Raw genomic sequence first — 15,318 nt, 5'->3', positions numbered from 1 at the left:
GTAGAGTGGTATATAGCTGTGATATTGAAGATTGTAGAGTTGTATAACTGTGATATCGACGATTGTAGAGTGGTATATAGCTGTGATATCGACGATTGTAGAGTGGTGTATAACTGTGATATCGACGATTGTAGAGTGGTATATAGCTGTGATATTTAAGATTGTAGAGTGGTATATAGCTGTGATATTTAAGATTGTAGAATGGTATATAACTGTGATATCGACGATTGTAGAGTGGTGTATAACTGTGATATCGACGATTGTAGAGTGGTATATAGCTGTGATATTTAAGATTGTAGAGTGGTATATAGCTGTGATATCGACGATTGTAGAGTGGTATATAGCTGTGATATTTAAGATTGTAGAGTGGTATATAGCTGTGATATCGACGATTGTAGAGTGGTGTATAACTGTGATATCGACGATTGTAGAGTGGTATATAGCTGTGATATTTAAGATTGTAGAGTGGTATATAGCTGTGATATCGACGATTGTAGAGTGGTATATAGCTGTGATATTGAAGATTGTAGAGTGGTGTATAACTGTGATATTTAAGATTGTAGAGTGGTATATAGCTGTGATATTGAAGATTGTAGAATGGTGTATAACTGTGATATCGACGATTGTAGAGTGGTGTATAACTGTGATATCGACGATTGTAGAGTGGTATATAACTGTGATATTTAAGATTGTAGACAGGTGTATAACTGTGATATCGACGATTGTAGAGTGGTATATAGCTGTGATATCGACGATTGTAGAGTTGTATATAGCTGTGATATTTAAGATTGTAGACTGGTGTATAACTGTGATATCGATGATTGTAGAGTGGTATATAGCTGTGATATCGACGATTGTAGAGTGGTATATAGCTGTGATATTGAAGATTGTAGACTGGTGTACAACTGTGATATTGAAGATTGTAGAGTGGTATATAGCTGTGATATCGACGATTGTAGAGTGGTACATAGCTGTGATATCGACGATTGTAGACTGGTGTACAACTGTGATATTGAGGATTGTAGAGTGGTGTATACCTGTGATATCGACGATTGTAGACTGGTATATAGCTGTGATATTGAAGATTGCGGAGTGGTATATAGTAGAGTGTATATATTGTGATATTGAAGAGTTTAGAGTGGTATATAGCTGGGATTTTGTAGATTGTACATATATGTACAGAGCTGCGATACTGACGATTGTAAAGTGGTACATATATGTACATAGCTGTAATATTGAGTGAGTGAGTAAGTGAGTGTGAGTGAGTGAGTGAGTGAATATGGTATTGCGCCACTTTTAGCAATATTCCAGCAATATCACGGCGGGGATACCAGAAATAGGCTTCATACATTGTTCCCATGTGGGGAATCGAACCCGGGTCTTCTGCATGACGACCGAACAATTTAATGATTAGTCTACCCAACCCCCCTATGATATTGAATATTGTGGTAGATATATGTATAGAGCTGCGACAGTAGAGCTTGCACTGTGGTATATAGCTGTGATATTAAAGATATTGCAGATTTCGCGGAGATATATAATTGAGACGATGCAGATTGCGCCGTGATATACAGCTGTGATAGTCTAAATGACGCCTTGATATACATATTAGATGCAGTGTCGGACCCTTTTAATCCGAATTCCCCGGGAACAGCACCTTGCGGATTAACAAGTGTCCCTGTTTTTATCACATATATACTACAAGAATACCTGTAAAGATCGGGTTAGAATTGATCTTCAGCAACCCACGCTTGTAACAGGCCAACAGGTTTGTGTGGTCAGGATCGGTGGTATGATTGCGGCGCTAAATACCAGGCAAGCAAACAAACAAACTACAAGGACGGATGGCTATACTATTTTGAAGGTACGAGGCTTTAAGAGATGAAAGGCAACGGCATGGTATGCCATTTTTGCCATGTCCTTATCGTGGTTAGCAAATATCAATACCATGTGCCTTATCTGGGCTTTCAAATAAGAACACCATAAGGTCACGGGCACAGTAAGACTGACAGATGGTGCATCCGATCCGTTGGACTCCAAACCTTGATAGACCGCCTCCGTGGTCTAGTGGTAGAGCGTCCGCCTGGCGAGCGGAAGGTCCGGGGTTCGATCCCCGACCGCGTCATACCAAAAGACGTTAAAAGGTGGAACTTGTTGTTACCCTGACTGGCGCTCGGCATTAAGGGGCTAAAACAAGGACTGGTCGGCTCGGAGTATAATGTGTCTGAGTGGGGTATTCATGTTAAACTGCGGCATGGATTCTCAGTGAGCTAGCACTATAAATCGGCATCAGTCCGGACTAGTAGAAGCAGCCACACAAACACACACACGTTCATGCACGTCGCTTTATAAGTGCAATAATCTTGAACGCAACGTTAAACCCTATTTCACCTAACCACCTCACCAAACATTGATAACGTCGTAAATATATTGGTTATTAACACACAATTCCTTCAGGCATGTTCTGCATGTCGACGGCAACGGGACAATGATCCTCAACTTGTCACCAAACTGACAACTACATCTCAGACAACTAAGGGAGTTTCTTGATTTTAATATTGTCCATTTTATTATAATACCATGCTATATTTTCTATGCGATTATAAAGATGACACTACTCTTGGACTTATCGAGACATTTAAAAAAAATAATGTTTTTATTCCTTCCATCGATCGAGTCTTTACTGTCGGATTGTTCATTGAGCACAGCCTCTACGACTACCCCCATATCGTGCTGGAAGATTATCGTCGACCAGCTCAACATTTATCTTCAATTAGAGGTCTGCAGATCATCTCAACATTTGTCTTTAATTAGAGATCGTCAGACCATCTCAACCTTCGTCCTCAATGACATGTTATTAGGCCATCTCACACAGATTGTTAGACCATCTAACCCTTCGTCCTCAATGAAATATCGTCAGATCATCTTAACCTTCGTCCTAACTGAAATATCGTCAGACCATCTCAACCTTCGTCTTCAATGAAATATCGTCAGACCATCTCAACCTTCGTCCTCAATGAAATATCGTCAGACCATCTCAAACTTCGTCTTCGATGAAATATCGCCCGACCATTTCAACCTTCGTCCTCAATGAAATATCGTTAGACCATCTTAACCTTCGTCCTCAATGAAATATCGTCAGACCATCTTAACCTTCGTCCTCAATGACAGATTATTAGGCCATCTCACACAGCTTGCTGGACCATCTAACCCTTCGCCTTCAATGAAATATCGTCAGACCATCTCAACCTTCGTCCTCAATGAAATATCGTCAGATCATCTTAACCTTCGTCCTAACTGAAATATCGTCAGACAATCTTAACCTTCGTCCTCAATGAAATATCGTCAGACCATCTCTGATACGATCTGATACAGATCGTTTGAGCATCTCAACGACCATCTCAACCTTCGTCCTCAATGAAATATCGTCAGACAATCTAAACCTTCGTCCTCAATGAAATATCGTCAGACAATCTTAACCTTCGTCCTCTGAGACAGATCGTTTGACCATCTCAACGACGATCTCATCCTTGTCTTAAATGACAGATCGTTAGACCATCTCAAAATGCATCTCAACGTTTGTCTTCGGTTCCAGATCGTTAGATCATCTCACACAGATCCTGGAGCAGCTTCAGATGACTTTGCTTCAGAACCACCTCCGCCCCCGACATCATCTTGAGCTCCGTGCTGTACCAGTTGTTGTTGAAGATCCCACAGAAAGGCCACAGCTGCTTGCTGTCGTCTACGTCCCTGAACGTGTACAACAACAGTGCTTGTGTGACGTCTATAATGTGGAGCTGGTTGGTATCGAAGTCCATCAGGAAGCCCACGTGGACGTCCAGGACGCTGGTCAACTCCTCTGCAACAAGAGGTAGATGGTACAGAGTCTGGCGGTTATTCCTTGCCTGTGCACATACGTTCTTATGAACCGTACAATACACTATCTGTAGAGTCCAGCCGTAGGGGCTATAGCCCACAATGTAGGGCGTGTCCAATGCCACTCTCCGACCTAAGCCTGTCTCAAATATGGACCCCCACCATCTCTGTTTGACTTGACTTCTGCAGGTGACCTCCCAGTAACACTTTCCCTCCTCCCTCAGAGCCCCTGCCCCAACGGCCCCTGGGTAGGAGCGTAGCCTCAGTGTGCTGTCTGACGGCTGCTTGTGGGATGGCTTGTTGACCAGTAGAGTCCGGTCTCGCAACCGGCACCAGTCCATGTTAAGAGTGTCCTCAGACAGGCGGATGTATGGACCTGGAAACAGACATCTCTTTCAAGGTTACAACATTCAAGACCCCAGTAAAGCTTTCAAAAAGTTTTATGGTAAACTTATTGAGGACATTTCAAACTTTGACGCATCAGTGACAAAAATGATGTTCGATGCAATTCCCGTGTTTTTTTCAGGTGAACAATTGACTTGTCTCTGCGTGTGTTTGTGACGGGTGCCACCGGTGGGACAGGATACGCTCACCTTTTTGCGAACACCTTGTATCATAACTATTTGATAGTGATTCATAAACATTTGCTCATGACACAGTCGGAATCGTACAATCGACTCTGCTTTATGCAGAGACTTGTATTGGATATGGAAAGTGTTTTGTCGCTTTATTTCTTTGAGTGTATTTTGTAAACCTAACCATGGTTGGTTGGTTGGTTTGTTGTTTAACGCCGCACTCAGCAGTATTCCAGCTATATGACGGCGGTCTGTAAATAATCGAGTCTGGACCAGACAATCCAGTGATTGATATCATGAGCATCGATCCACGCAATTGAGATCGATGACATGCATCAACCAAGTCAGCGAGCCTGACCACTCGATCCCGTTAGTCGCCTTTTACGACAAGCATAGTCGCCTTTTACGGCAAGCCTGGGTTGCTGAAGACCTATTCTACCCCGGAATCTTCACGGGTCGTCTGGGACAGGGTTAGGTCCCATAGATCACTTACATTTGATGACCAGGAAGTCCCACATATCCGAGTCTCCCAACTGCGGCTGCGCGATGTAAATAGTTCTATCCCGACCTTCACCTGAAACAGAGTGAGTGAGTTAAAAGTCAGCTGTTTATATTATGAGCAACGATTCACTCTGTAAGGTACGATGCCATACTTCGTCACCGATCGGCTATCAATCATTTATGTAAGACCACGTTTTTCAAAGTACATGTATATTTATTTCGGCCACTTTTTTAATGATAGAATATCTGTTGTTTTATATCTTGGCTAAATGTGTCCATAATCGCCAATACTTGTAGGGATGATGTAAGTCCAGTTAGGATCCATGAAGGTAGCAAAAGCACGGTTAGTCCCCATGGTCCCTAGTGTGGTGATCTACTTTCAGTTGCTGGCGATGTACAGCCCGTTTGTATCATGTATTGTTATGTAAAGTTCTATCCTTTTTATTATTATCCTTATCATTCTGTAAAAAGGCTAGTTATTTTTTCTGTCCTTCGTTGCCAGGTTTTCATATAGTCTAAATGTATTTGTTATGTTTAACCCTTGATAGTCACGATATGGCTGAAATTTTACCGATGTGATTTTAACTAACTCACTCACCACTCGATTATCAGTGAAGTCGGTTCTTATCCCAGACATTATATACAGGGTATCTATTTGCCACTGAACATCCACGTGTATATGTATATATGATTGCACTTATAAACTAGTATTCAACAATGTGTCTATTCATAGAACTTTGTAATAATTAGTTTATATCATGCATTGTGTGTCTTTTCTTATTTTTTTAACACCGCACTCAGCAATATTCCAGCTATATGAAGGCGGTCTGTAAATAATCGAGTCTGGACCAGAAAATCAGTGATTGACATCATGAGCATCGATCTTCGCAATTGGGTTACGATAACACGCGTCATCTAAATTAGCGAGCCTGACCACCCGATCCCTTCAGTCGCTCATGCATTACAGCAAGTCGGGTAGCATTGCTAAATAATGTCATTCGGGCTTTAAACAAAGCTATGGTTGTAAAATGATCCAGGGTATTTAATAGAAAGGAGATAAAACTCTGGATAATCGATGATGATTCTTGGTGTTTCCCGCTGTAATATATCATAACTATAGACCTCAAACAATAAAAGACCTGTGAAGATCCCGGGTAGAATAGGTCTTCAGCAACCCATGATTGCCATAAGAGGCGACCATGCTTGTCGGAGGGGGCGACTAACGGGATCGAGTGGTCAGGCTCGCTGACTTGATTGATGCATGTCATATTATCCCAATTGCGTGGATCGATGCTCATGATATTAATCACTGGATTGTCTGTTCCAGACTCGATTATTTACAGACCGCCGTCATATAGCTGGATTATTGGTGAGTGTGGCGTTGAACAATAAACAAACAAACACTAAAAAGCCATCGTTCGTCAGATCTTACTATTTGAAGTTTACTATGTGAGGAAAGTTAAAAGTTATTTTAAAACAACCACAGTCAACTGAATACGAGCTATTTACCTCTTTCATCCCTACATCGAAAACTGAACACGTCCTGTGCAAGCTTCATGTGGGTAATCGTCAGCTTGGCCCGATACTTGACGTCACGAGGCGGGGTAAACTTCACCTGGTATCCTACTTTTCGACTTTCACCGTGGGATCGAAGACACATGACGCGAGCGCTGTTTTGTGGATCACATCGTTCGACCTTCACCCCGATCTTGGGTACTTCCGTTGCCGCCATTTTGTTTATTTCATTGATGAACTTGACTTCCATTATGTTAGCCTCGTGGCCCGGATGTGCATCGACTACCTCGACGACTGGTTGCCACGTGTGTGGGTTGGTACAGGTTTCAATAATATCGCCAAATTTGATAATACTGGTTTTGATGCTGTCCAGACGGCTGGAATCCATCTGAAAGTCCTTCTCAACGCAGCGGAGCTCAACACCATTTTCTTGCAGTTTGACCATCGTGCCCTGTTCAAACAGAGAACATCAGCTACAAACTTGTTTTCGTTGTTGTTTAAAGCACACTCAGCAATATTCCAGCTATATGACGGCGGTCCGTAAATAATCGAGCCTGGACAAGACGATCCAGTGATTGACGTCATGAACGTCGATCCACTCAATTGAGAAACTAGACGCTCGTCACGCCGAAGGCCCGTGTTCGTTTCGACACATGGGTACAATGTGTGAAGCCTATTTTTTGTGACGCCCGCCGGTGGAATATTGCTTAAAGCCGCGTAAAACAATACTTCCTCACACTTATTATTCCAAACTCCCCCCAAAATTTAACTGTAGACCATGTCTTACCCAGGTTACCAACTCCCGCAGTACTATTCAACACCGACTGTCCAGTATAGAATACCCGAGTATACCCAACTATACCCGAGTATACCCGAAGTGCCCAAATGTCCTCTCTGTCGTCGTAACCCGGTGATGAAGGACGTTGCGGAGTGCGTTAAACAACAAACAAACCCTTACTCCTACGACGTCGAGTACGAGGACGACGACGACAACAACTGCTGCTGTTACTATTATCTAACTAGACGTATGAACATCCTCTCTATCTCTCATTTCGGTAAGCCTACACTATTCCCGTGGTTCTCGTGATCTCAAATTACCCGCCCTTGATTGTCATTAACATTTTACCGACCAATCAAACGTCGAGATAAGGAAAAAGTAAATGGGTGAAGGAAGGGGACATGGAGACATTCTTTCCATGAAAAAGATTTGTGCTTCTTACTTTTGCGTGTGATTCAGTTTTCAATGTTGAATTCCTCGCAAACTCTATCGTAATCAATGTTACTGGCCGCCATGTTGTTTATATCGCCAAGACAAACAGGCTGGTTTGTAACTCGCATTCTGATTGGTCCGTTAGCGTAGCAAATCAAATTGGCTAATGAAAATCAAGGGCGGGTAATTCAAGATTGCGAGAACCACGGGAATGGATCCAGGAGTAGGTTTTCCGACATGCGAGCCCTGGAGATATGGAGGATGACGTACACACTTAATGACACTCACCTCGAGCAGAGAGCTGAGTTCCATGAACTCCGCATAGCTACAGACAGAGAGAGCCTGGTTGGCAAACTCAACTGCTTCCAACATCCGCTTCTCTGACGATTTCGTCTCTGATTGGGCGCCTTCGAAATCAGCACGTTCTCTCTGTATGATGTCATCAACAGTTGTGATGATGGCATCCCGCCTCGATTTCAAAGCCTCCATTAAACTTTCAAATACCTGGCGACGAAATAAAGATTTTGACAACGACAAAAGCAATGGCGGATGTGACACCGGAGTTGAAATTGGAAAACGTGTCTTCATGTAGCAATTCTGAGGCAGAACAATGCTTGACAAAAGCTTTACCATGACTAAGTTGTATGTGGATACCCCACTCAGACACAGTATACTGACTCCGAGCCGACCAGTCCTTGTTTTAGCCCCTTAATGCCGAGCACCAGAGAACGAAGCCCCAACCTTCCGCTCTCCGGGCGGATGCTCTACCACTAGACCACGGAGGCGGTTTTTGATAATAGAAAGGGGATCGGGGCATGACAGTGGCTGTTGAGGTGTTAATTACATCTATTACAATTGGTGATCAACCCGCAACGTTTTTGGATGATGGACCCGGCGTGAAAACCTTGAGCAAACGCCCCTTGGATCTGAGTCGGGAGCACACCACCGAAGCTATATGTGAGTGAGTGAGCTTGGTTTTACGCTGCTTTTAGCAATATCCCAGCAATATCACGGCGGGGGACACCAGAAATGGGCTTCACACATTGTACCCATGAAGGGAATTGAACCCGGGTTCCTGGCTTGGCGAGCTAACGCTTTAACCACTAGGCTACGACACCGCCCCCTGAAGCTGCATGTGGTGTGAATAGTGAAGTGGCCGACAACTGATATTCAGACGGTGGGATGCAGGGTTTGCCCTAGACATTAAAAATTGGGAGTCATTATGACCCCCAACTTTTCAGATTAGGAGTCATTCATCAATTTTTGGGAGTCATATTAACTAATCTCAGAATCTCGCTATCAGGATGAAAAATTAAGTAAACATAAACAAGGGAAGATTTTAACTTTTTATATTCTTCATTATTTCAACTGTAACATAAATATCTTTGATTCACAAAGTCAAGTATATTGGGCCTAATACTCGATAAATCTTTACACTATGAATCATAAATAACTTCTATTCTAATCTTTTTGGAAACTGTGAAAAGTGCAACGTAGATCGTGATAGGTACTAGGCAGAGCATGTATACTGTTGTGTTGGTCGTCTACCACCTGCGACTCGACCTTCGTTAACTCTTTCAACACCAGTCAAACAGAAGTGTTTACTGCTGGGACACCGAGTTCCCAGAGACTCTTGTGTGATAGATGAAGCCAACATTTATCAAAGAAAATACCTGCTTTTAAAATATATTTGCCACTACATGTTATACACCATTTGAAAGGTCTGATCCTATGGTTTATAAATATGAAAGTTATGTTTTTCACATTATATAAAATAATGCATTTACAACTTAATTAAGTTCGTTGTAAATAAAAAATGTAAGCTAATACGTTGTTAACATCCAGATTAAGGAGCAAGGAAGCGAAAACTTGACGATTTTCGGCAAATATAAGATTTCATAAAATCCACTTACCTATTTCTGTTTTATTTTCATTGTTTACGTAATTGGAAAATCATTTTAAAAAGAATTATACCCATTTCCCGATAACAGCGGCTGTCCGCTCAGTAATATGAAGAAATACCCCCGTTTTCGAGGCTTCGTATGAATAACACGTTCGTCGAAGAATGGCAAATGACACATCGCTAGAAAGCTTATTCCTTTATCTACACGCTCGTAACATCGGCTGTTTTTTTTCGTAGTTATAACAAGCATTTTCATTGGAATAAAATTGATTTCCAATGACGCTTTCTTGCCGAAATCTGCTACAAGTTTCGCGATTGGTCAATTTTGAGCACGGGACCTAAGGCAGCCAATCAAATTACAGCTGTGATACCAAGCTCGTGTTTAATAAATTTCAGAAGTTGGCGAAAGGTTTTTGTTAAATCGTTATTCTGAACGTTTTAAGCAGGAAATCACGATACATATTAAAAATATGGAACTTCGTGAATGTATCGTGCTAGGTTACGAGCTGTGACAAAGATTTTTCACGCATATATTTTTGCATTAAACATCGTGTCCGAGCCGAGAATTCAAGGCGACGAAAGCCGAGATGTCTTATATTACACGCGATCGCACAAAAAGATGGAAATAATAACTTAGATGTAAGCTTGATTACTTTTAGATATATTTTTGTTGATTTTATTTATTACTTTGTATAATATATTTAAAGATTTGTTTAACACGCCTTTATTTTGCTCCTTGACATGTTCGATGTAGACCCGTTGTCGAAATGTGTGTCCGAGAATGTTATTTTCAATAACATCGCGGGGAAATAGTGAATAATTTTTTAATTTATCGATAAAAAATTATAAATTGAAATGGAATACGTATTTCAGACATTGTGAAATGTGATAGATTTAATAAATGAATGATATTACAGGTAGGTCCATAAAAATATATACTATTTTGACGTGACTACGGCTTGGCCGGTTAACCCGCTTACGGTGTCTCGGGACTCGATGCTTCTTGGCCGAAAACCGGCCTACGGTGTTGAAAGAGTTAACCGCTGATCATCTATAACGCTCATCAATTATTTGGACCCCGAAGGTAGCGTTGTAGCGAGGGATCACTGTATTTTCTTTCTGACAAACGGAAAGTTCTCAGTTTACTAATTTTAATGGCTGTTTCATTGCGTCAACACTGACGCAGTAGAAAATATTTTTAGCGTATTTTCAATTATTTATGCGACAAATACGCAGGTTTTCTGCGTCAGGGCGAACCCTGCTGGGATGGTGGCATTTCAAAAAAGAAAAGAAAATCTGTTTCAGAAAAATAATTAAAATAACAATATATGGAGTGTAGATCTTGGTGGAAGAAGCAATTATACCTTATACAATAATGTATAGATTAAGTAAGACAAGTTCTATGGATGAACAACTTCTTTATTACAATTAGTGCGACGTTTCGGTGTAGATCCTAACACCTTTATCATCACTTGCTTGATGCACTTGATGCACTTGATGCTACTTCTAAATGCCACTTAAAGAAGTTAATGTATAGATTAGCGCAGAGACTGAATCCCCCTCCCCCGTGTCCAACAAAAATCATTGTCCATCCAGTCTAGTGCTGACCTTTCTGATGTCTGACTTGATGTCGGCTTCGCGACCCTCCAGCCGCTTCAGTTGACGTTTAGAGACATTGAGCCCTTCCTTGGCGTTCTCCAGCCTCATGCACAGCTGATCGATCAGGGCCCGGGTTCGCCCCGTCTGGTCCGTGTACACCTCTTGCACCTTACCTGGGCAGGTAGACAGTAAACAATACTTGGTGGAATGAATGAGTGGCTATGTGAATGAATGAATGAATGAATGAATGAATGAATGGATGGATGGATGGATGGATGGATGGATGGATGAATGAATGGATGGATGGATGGATGGATGGATGAATGAATGAATGGATGAATGAATTATTGGCTGTGTGGATGAATGAGTGGCTATGTGAATGAATGAATGAATGAGTGGCTATGTGAATGAATGAATGATTGGATGAATGAATGAATGAATGAATTAGTGGCTATGTGAATGAACGAGTGGCTATGTGAATGAATGTATGACTGACTATGTGAATGAATGAATTAGTCGTTGTGTGAATGAATGAATGAGCGTTTGTGTGGATGTATGAATGAATGATTGGTTGTGTGAATGAATGAATGAGCGCTTGTGTGGATGAATGAATGAGCGGATGTGTGAATGAATGAATGAGCGGTTGTGTGAATGAATGAATGAGCGGTTGTGTGAATGAATGAATGAGTGGCAATGTGAATGAATGAATGAATGAATGAATGAATGAATGAATGAATGAGCGGTTGTGTGAATGAATGTATGACTGACTATGTGAATGAATGAATGAGCGGATGTGTGGATGAATGAATGAGTGGCAATGTGAATGAATTAATGAATGGATGAATGAATGAATGAATGAATGAATGAATGAGCGGTTGTGTGAATGAATGTATGACTGACTATGTGAATGAATGAATTAGTCGTTGTGTGGATGAATGAATGAGCGGTTGTGTGGATGAATGAATGAACGGCTGTGTGGATGAATGAATGAGCGGTTGTGTGGATGAATGAATGAGCGGCTGTGTGGATGAATGAATGAGCGGTTGTGTGGATGAATGAATGAGCGGCTGTGTGGATGAATGAATGAGCGGTTGTGTGGATGAATGAATGAGCGGCTGTGTGGATGAATAAATGAGCGGTTGTGTGAATGAATGAATGAGCGGTTGTGTGGATGAATGAATGAGCGGATGTGTGAATGAATGAATGAGCGGTAATGTGAATGAATGAATGAATGAATGAATGAATGAATGAATGAATGAGCGGTTGTGTGAATGAATGTATGACTGACTATGTGAATGGATGAATTAGTCGTTGTGTGAGTCATTGCGTAAAGGGTGGTATGTGTGAAAGTCAATAAAGAAATAACTATGGGAGTGGTTGTGTGCGTGTCAAAAAATGAGTGACTGCCTGAATGAATGAGTGGTTTTGTGAGCAGCTGCATACGCCAATGAATATATGGTTGAAAACAAGTTGTATATGTGTGCGTACAATAATGAGAGGCAGTGTGTGTGTGTGTGTGTGTGTGTATCAGTGAATGGGTAGCTGTGTGAGAGGTTCAATGAATGGGTAGCTGTGTGAGGTTGTGAGCCAGTCAATAAGGTCATTAGGTTGACTATATATATGTGTAATTACCTATACAGTGCCCCTCTCTCTCCGTGTGAGAGACGAGGGCACATGATGCACAAATAGCACATCTACACGTGTCACTGAGGCAGAATAGGTCCAGAGGCTGACCAACATGGACGTCACACATGTCTTCCTTCGTGAACATCTCCGACGGCGATTTCAGGAACTCGCCAATACTGAGAAGCCTGTGTGCCTGCAGTTGCACGAACTGCTTGTGAGCTTTGAAACCCTCGTTACAAATGAAGTGATGACACTCCACACAGCGATGTGTAGCCCGTTTGCTGTCATCACAGTCAGTACAATGCACTGTTCGGGAGTTCTCAACCTTCGCCAGTGTAAGGAGCTTCATGGCTACGTAGTTGACTGGGAACGTAGCCGAGACGCTGTCGTGGACGTCCCATGTTGCACTGCACAGTTGACACGTGATTCCGGTCGCTGCCCAGTCCCATCCGAGCTCCAGACACCCCAGACAGTAGGAGTGCAAGCAGGGCAGGAGTCGAGGGCACCTGTTGTCCTGACCGTACTGCTTTCCACAGAGACGACATTGTAAGTAGCGTTCCGGTATCGCCTCCTCGTTGTCAGACCCATTCTCGTTCATAGTGGTTCCTGAAAATAGTTTTAATCGACAACAATGATTCGATTTCCCACATGGGTACAACGGGCCGTTATATTCCTTGAACATTGCTAAGAGCGGCATAAAACACAACTCACTCACTACTTTACCTACGCTGGGTTTTACGCCGTTTTAACAGTATTTGATGAAATCCGCTGGCATGGTGCTGGAAACCATGGATAATAATTATTAGGATTATAGGATCCTAGCATTTTTAAGGGAAGTAACTCTTCACCATGAATTGGGGCGCCTGCTAGACAGACTTTATTATCGGTCAGTGATACCCTACCCTTTCACGCCGAGCCATGATATAACGGTTAGATCTGTAATGTAATTCTGTCAAGTCAAAGTCAATAATATATGTATTCTAGTGCATTGTTATTTTCAGAGGCAATACACATCACTGTCTCTATCTTATTAGACCTCTGTGTTCTAGTGGTAGAGCGTCCGCCCGGAGAGCGGAAGGTCCAGGGTTCGATCACCGGCCGCGTCATACCAAAAGACGTTAAAAGATGGTACTTGTTGTTACCCTGTCTGGCGCTCGGCATCAAGGGGCTAAAACAAGGAATGGTCGGCTCGGAGTCAGTATACTGTGTCTGAGTAGGGTATTCATATTAAACTGCGGCATGGTATCTCAGTGGGCGAGCGCGTTAAAACAGGTATCAGTCCGGACTAGTACAAGCAGCCACACACACGTGGATTCACGTCGCTATATAAGTGCAATAATCTTTGACCCCATTTCACCATGTTCAATCAGGATTATGTTTTCTAATATTGATGGCAGGGTGTCAACTTAATGTGGGAGGAATGCCTGGAATGATGTACGTCTCAGACGTTTGTTTACCACTTTGGTGAAACCCACGAGCACGGGTATGGTGCTGATGAACACAGAAACATAATCAGGGCGAACAGGGATTCGAACCCACCATCATAAATTTCTGGCTCGTCCAAGCGCGCAAATCTGAACAGTTAATCGCGGCGCCTTAGACCACTGGGCCACCCGTGCCCCCCGTTTTAGGTTTAGAACAACGTTAATTGAACATGTCAAGCATATATAATGTTTTGAAAAGGCTTATGCTAAGCAGGTTACCGGAAGCGTTTATTGGTGATTTGAACTTCGCAAGCCTTTGACCAAAGATGATATTCTTATGACATTCCCAGTAGGCCAAAAAGGACCGCCATCCCACCTCGTTGAATTTCACAATGTTATTTAGGATATACGCAGTTGATACATATCAAAAACAGAGACAGTTTCAGGATTTCAAAATAGGTATGGCTGTACACACTGCAAAAGTTATACAAAAATGAACTAAAAACAGGAGAAAAGGAGATCATCGACCTACCTGTGTCAAGCGCTGGATAAGTATCATCACACAAACTCTTGCGTTTCATAAGTGTGTATCTGTGAATCTTGATAGCCTGCCTCTCGAGTGATACCACACACACTGTCAGCGATAGTTCGGCGTCTGGTGAGAGATAACGTGTGTTATGGCATTGTTAAGAACGTGTTTTATCTCCTACTTCAGCTGGCCACAAGTGAAGAAAGACAAATCGAGTTCAGATCGTAGCTTAGTTTTGTCACAACATGTTGGTTTATCAACAACGTAGCGATCGAGTTGAAATCGTAGTTTAGCATTGTCATAACATGTTGGTTTATCAACAACGGAGACAAGTAGTGCGATTAGATGAGAGGTAGTGAGTGGATATGCTGTATACTGTGGATGTATACTGACCGCCTCCAGGGTCAAGTGGAAGAGCGTCCGCCCAGAGAGCGGAAGGCCAGGGGTTAGATTCCCGGCCGCGTCATACAAAAAGACGTCAATAGATGGTACTTGTTGTTACCCTGTCAGGCGCTCGGCATTAAGGGGCTGTAACAAGGACTGGTCGGCTCGGAGTCAGT

General features: G+C 42.4%; 1 protein-coding gene across 2 annotated transcripts; it reads right to left on the bottom strand.

The window, feature by feature from the left end:
* Positions 1-2,552: 2,552 nt before the first annotated feature.
* LOC124140457 lies at positions 2,553-14,875 on the bottom strand. Of its 2 annotated transcripts, XR_007218005.1 has the most exons (8): positions 14,762-14,875; positions 12,812-13,411; positions 11,189-11,352; positions 7,966-8,181; positions 6,462-6,918; positions 4,945-5,025; positions 3,407-4,252; positions 2,553-3,323 (listed from the first exon to the last, which is right to left on the bottom strand). XR_007218005.1 is itself a non-coding variant. In XM_048381323.1 (7 exons), exons 1-7 carry the CDS (start codon positions 14,808-14,810, stop codon positions 3,600-3,602), a joined length of 2,220 nt encoding a protein of 739 aa, XP_048237280.1. In that variant the 5' UTR covers positions 14,811-14,875; the 3' UTR covers positions 2,553-3,599. The 2 variants fall into 2 exon arrangements, 1 of the variants encoding a protein (XP_048237280.1); XM_048381323.1 differs by having other exon boundaries at positions 2,553-4,252.
* Between the last annotated feature and the right edge of the window lie 443 nt (positions 14,876-15,318).

The sequence above is a fragment of the Haliotis rufescens genome, unplaced genomic scaffold, assembly GCF_023055435.1.
Source record: "Haliotis rufescens isolate VD_foot unplaced genomic scaffold, xgHalRufe1.0.p SCAF_37, whole genome shotgun sequence".
NCBI classification, from domain to species: Eukaryota; Metazoa; Mollusca; class Gastropoda; order Lepetellida; family Haliotidae; genus Haliotis; species Haliotis rufescens.
This window is presented reverse-complemented; position numbering and strand designations above follow the sequence as displayed.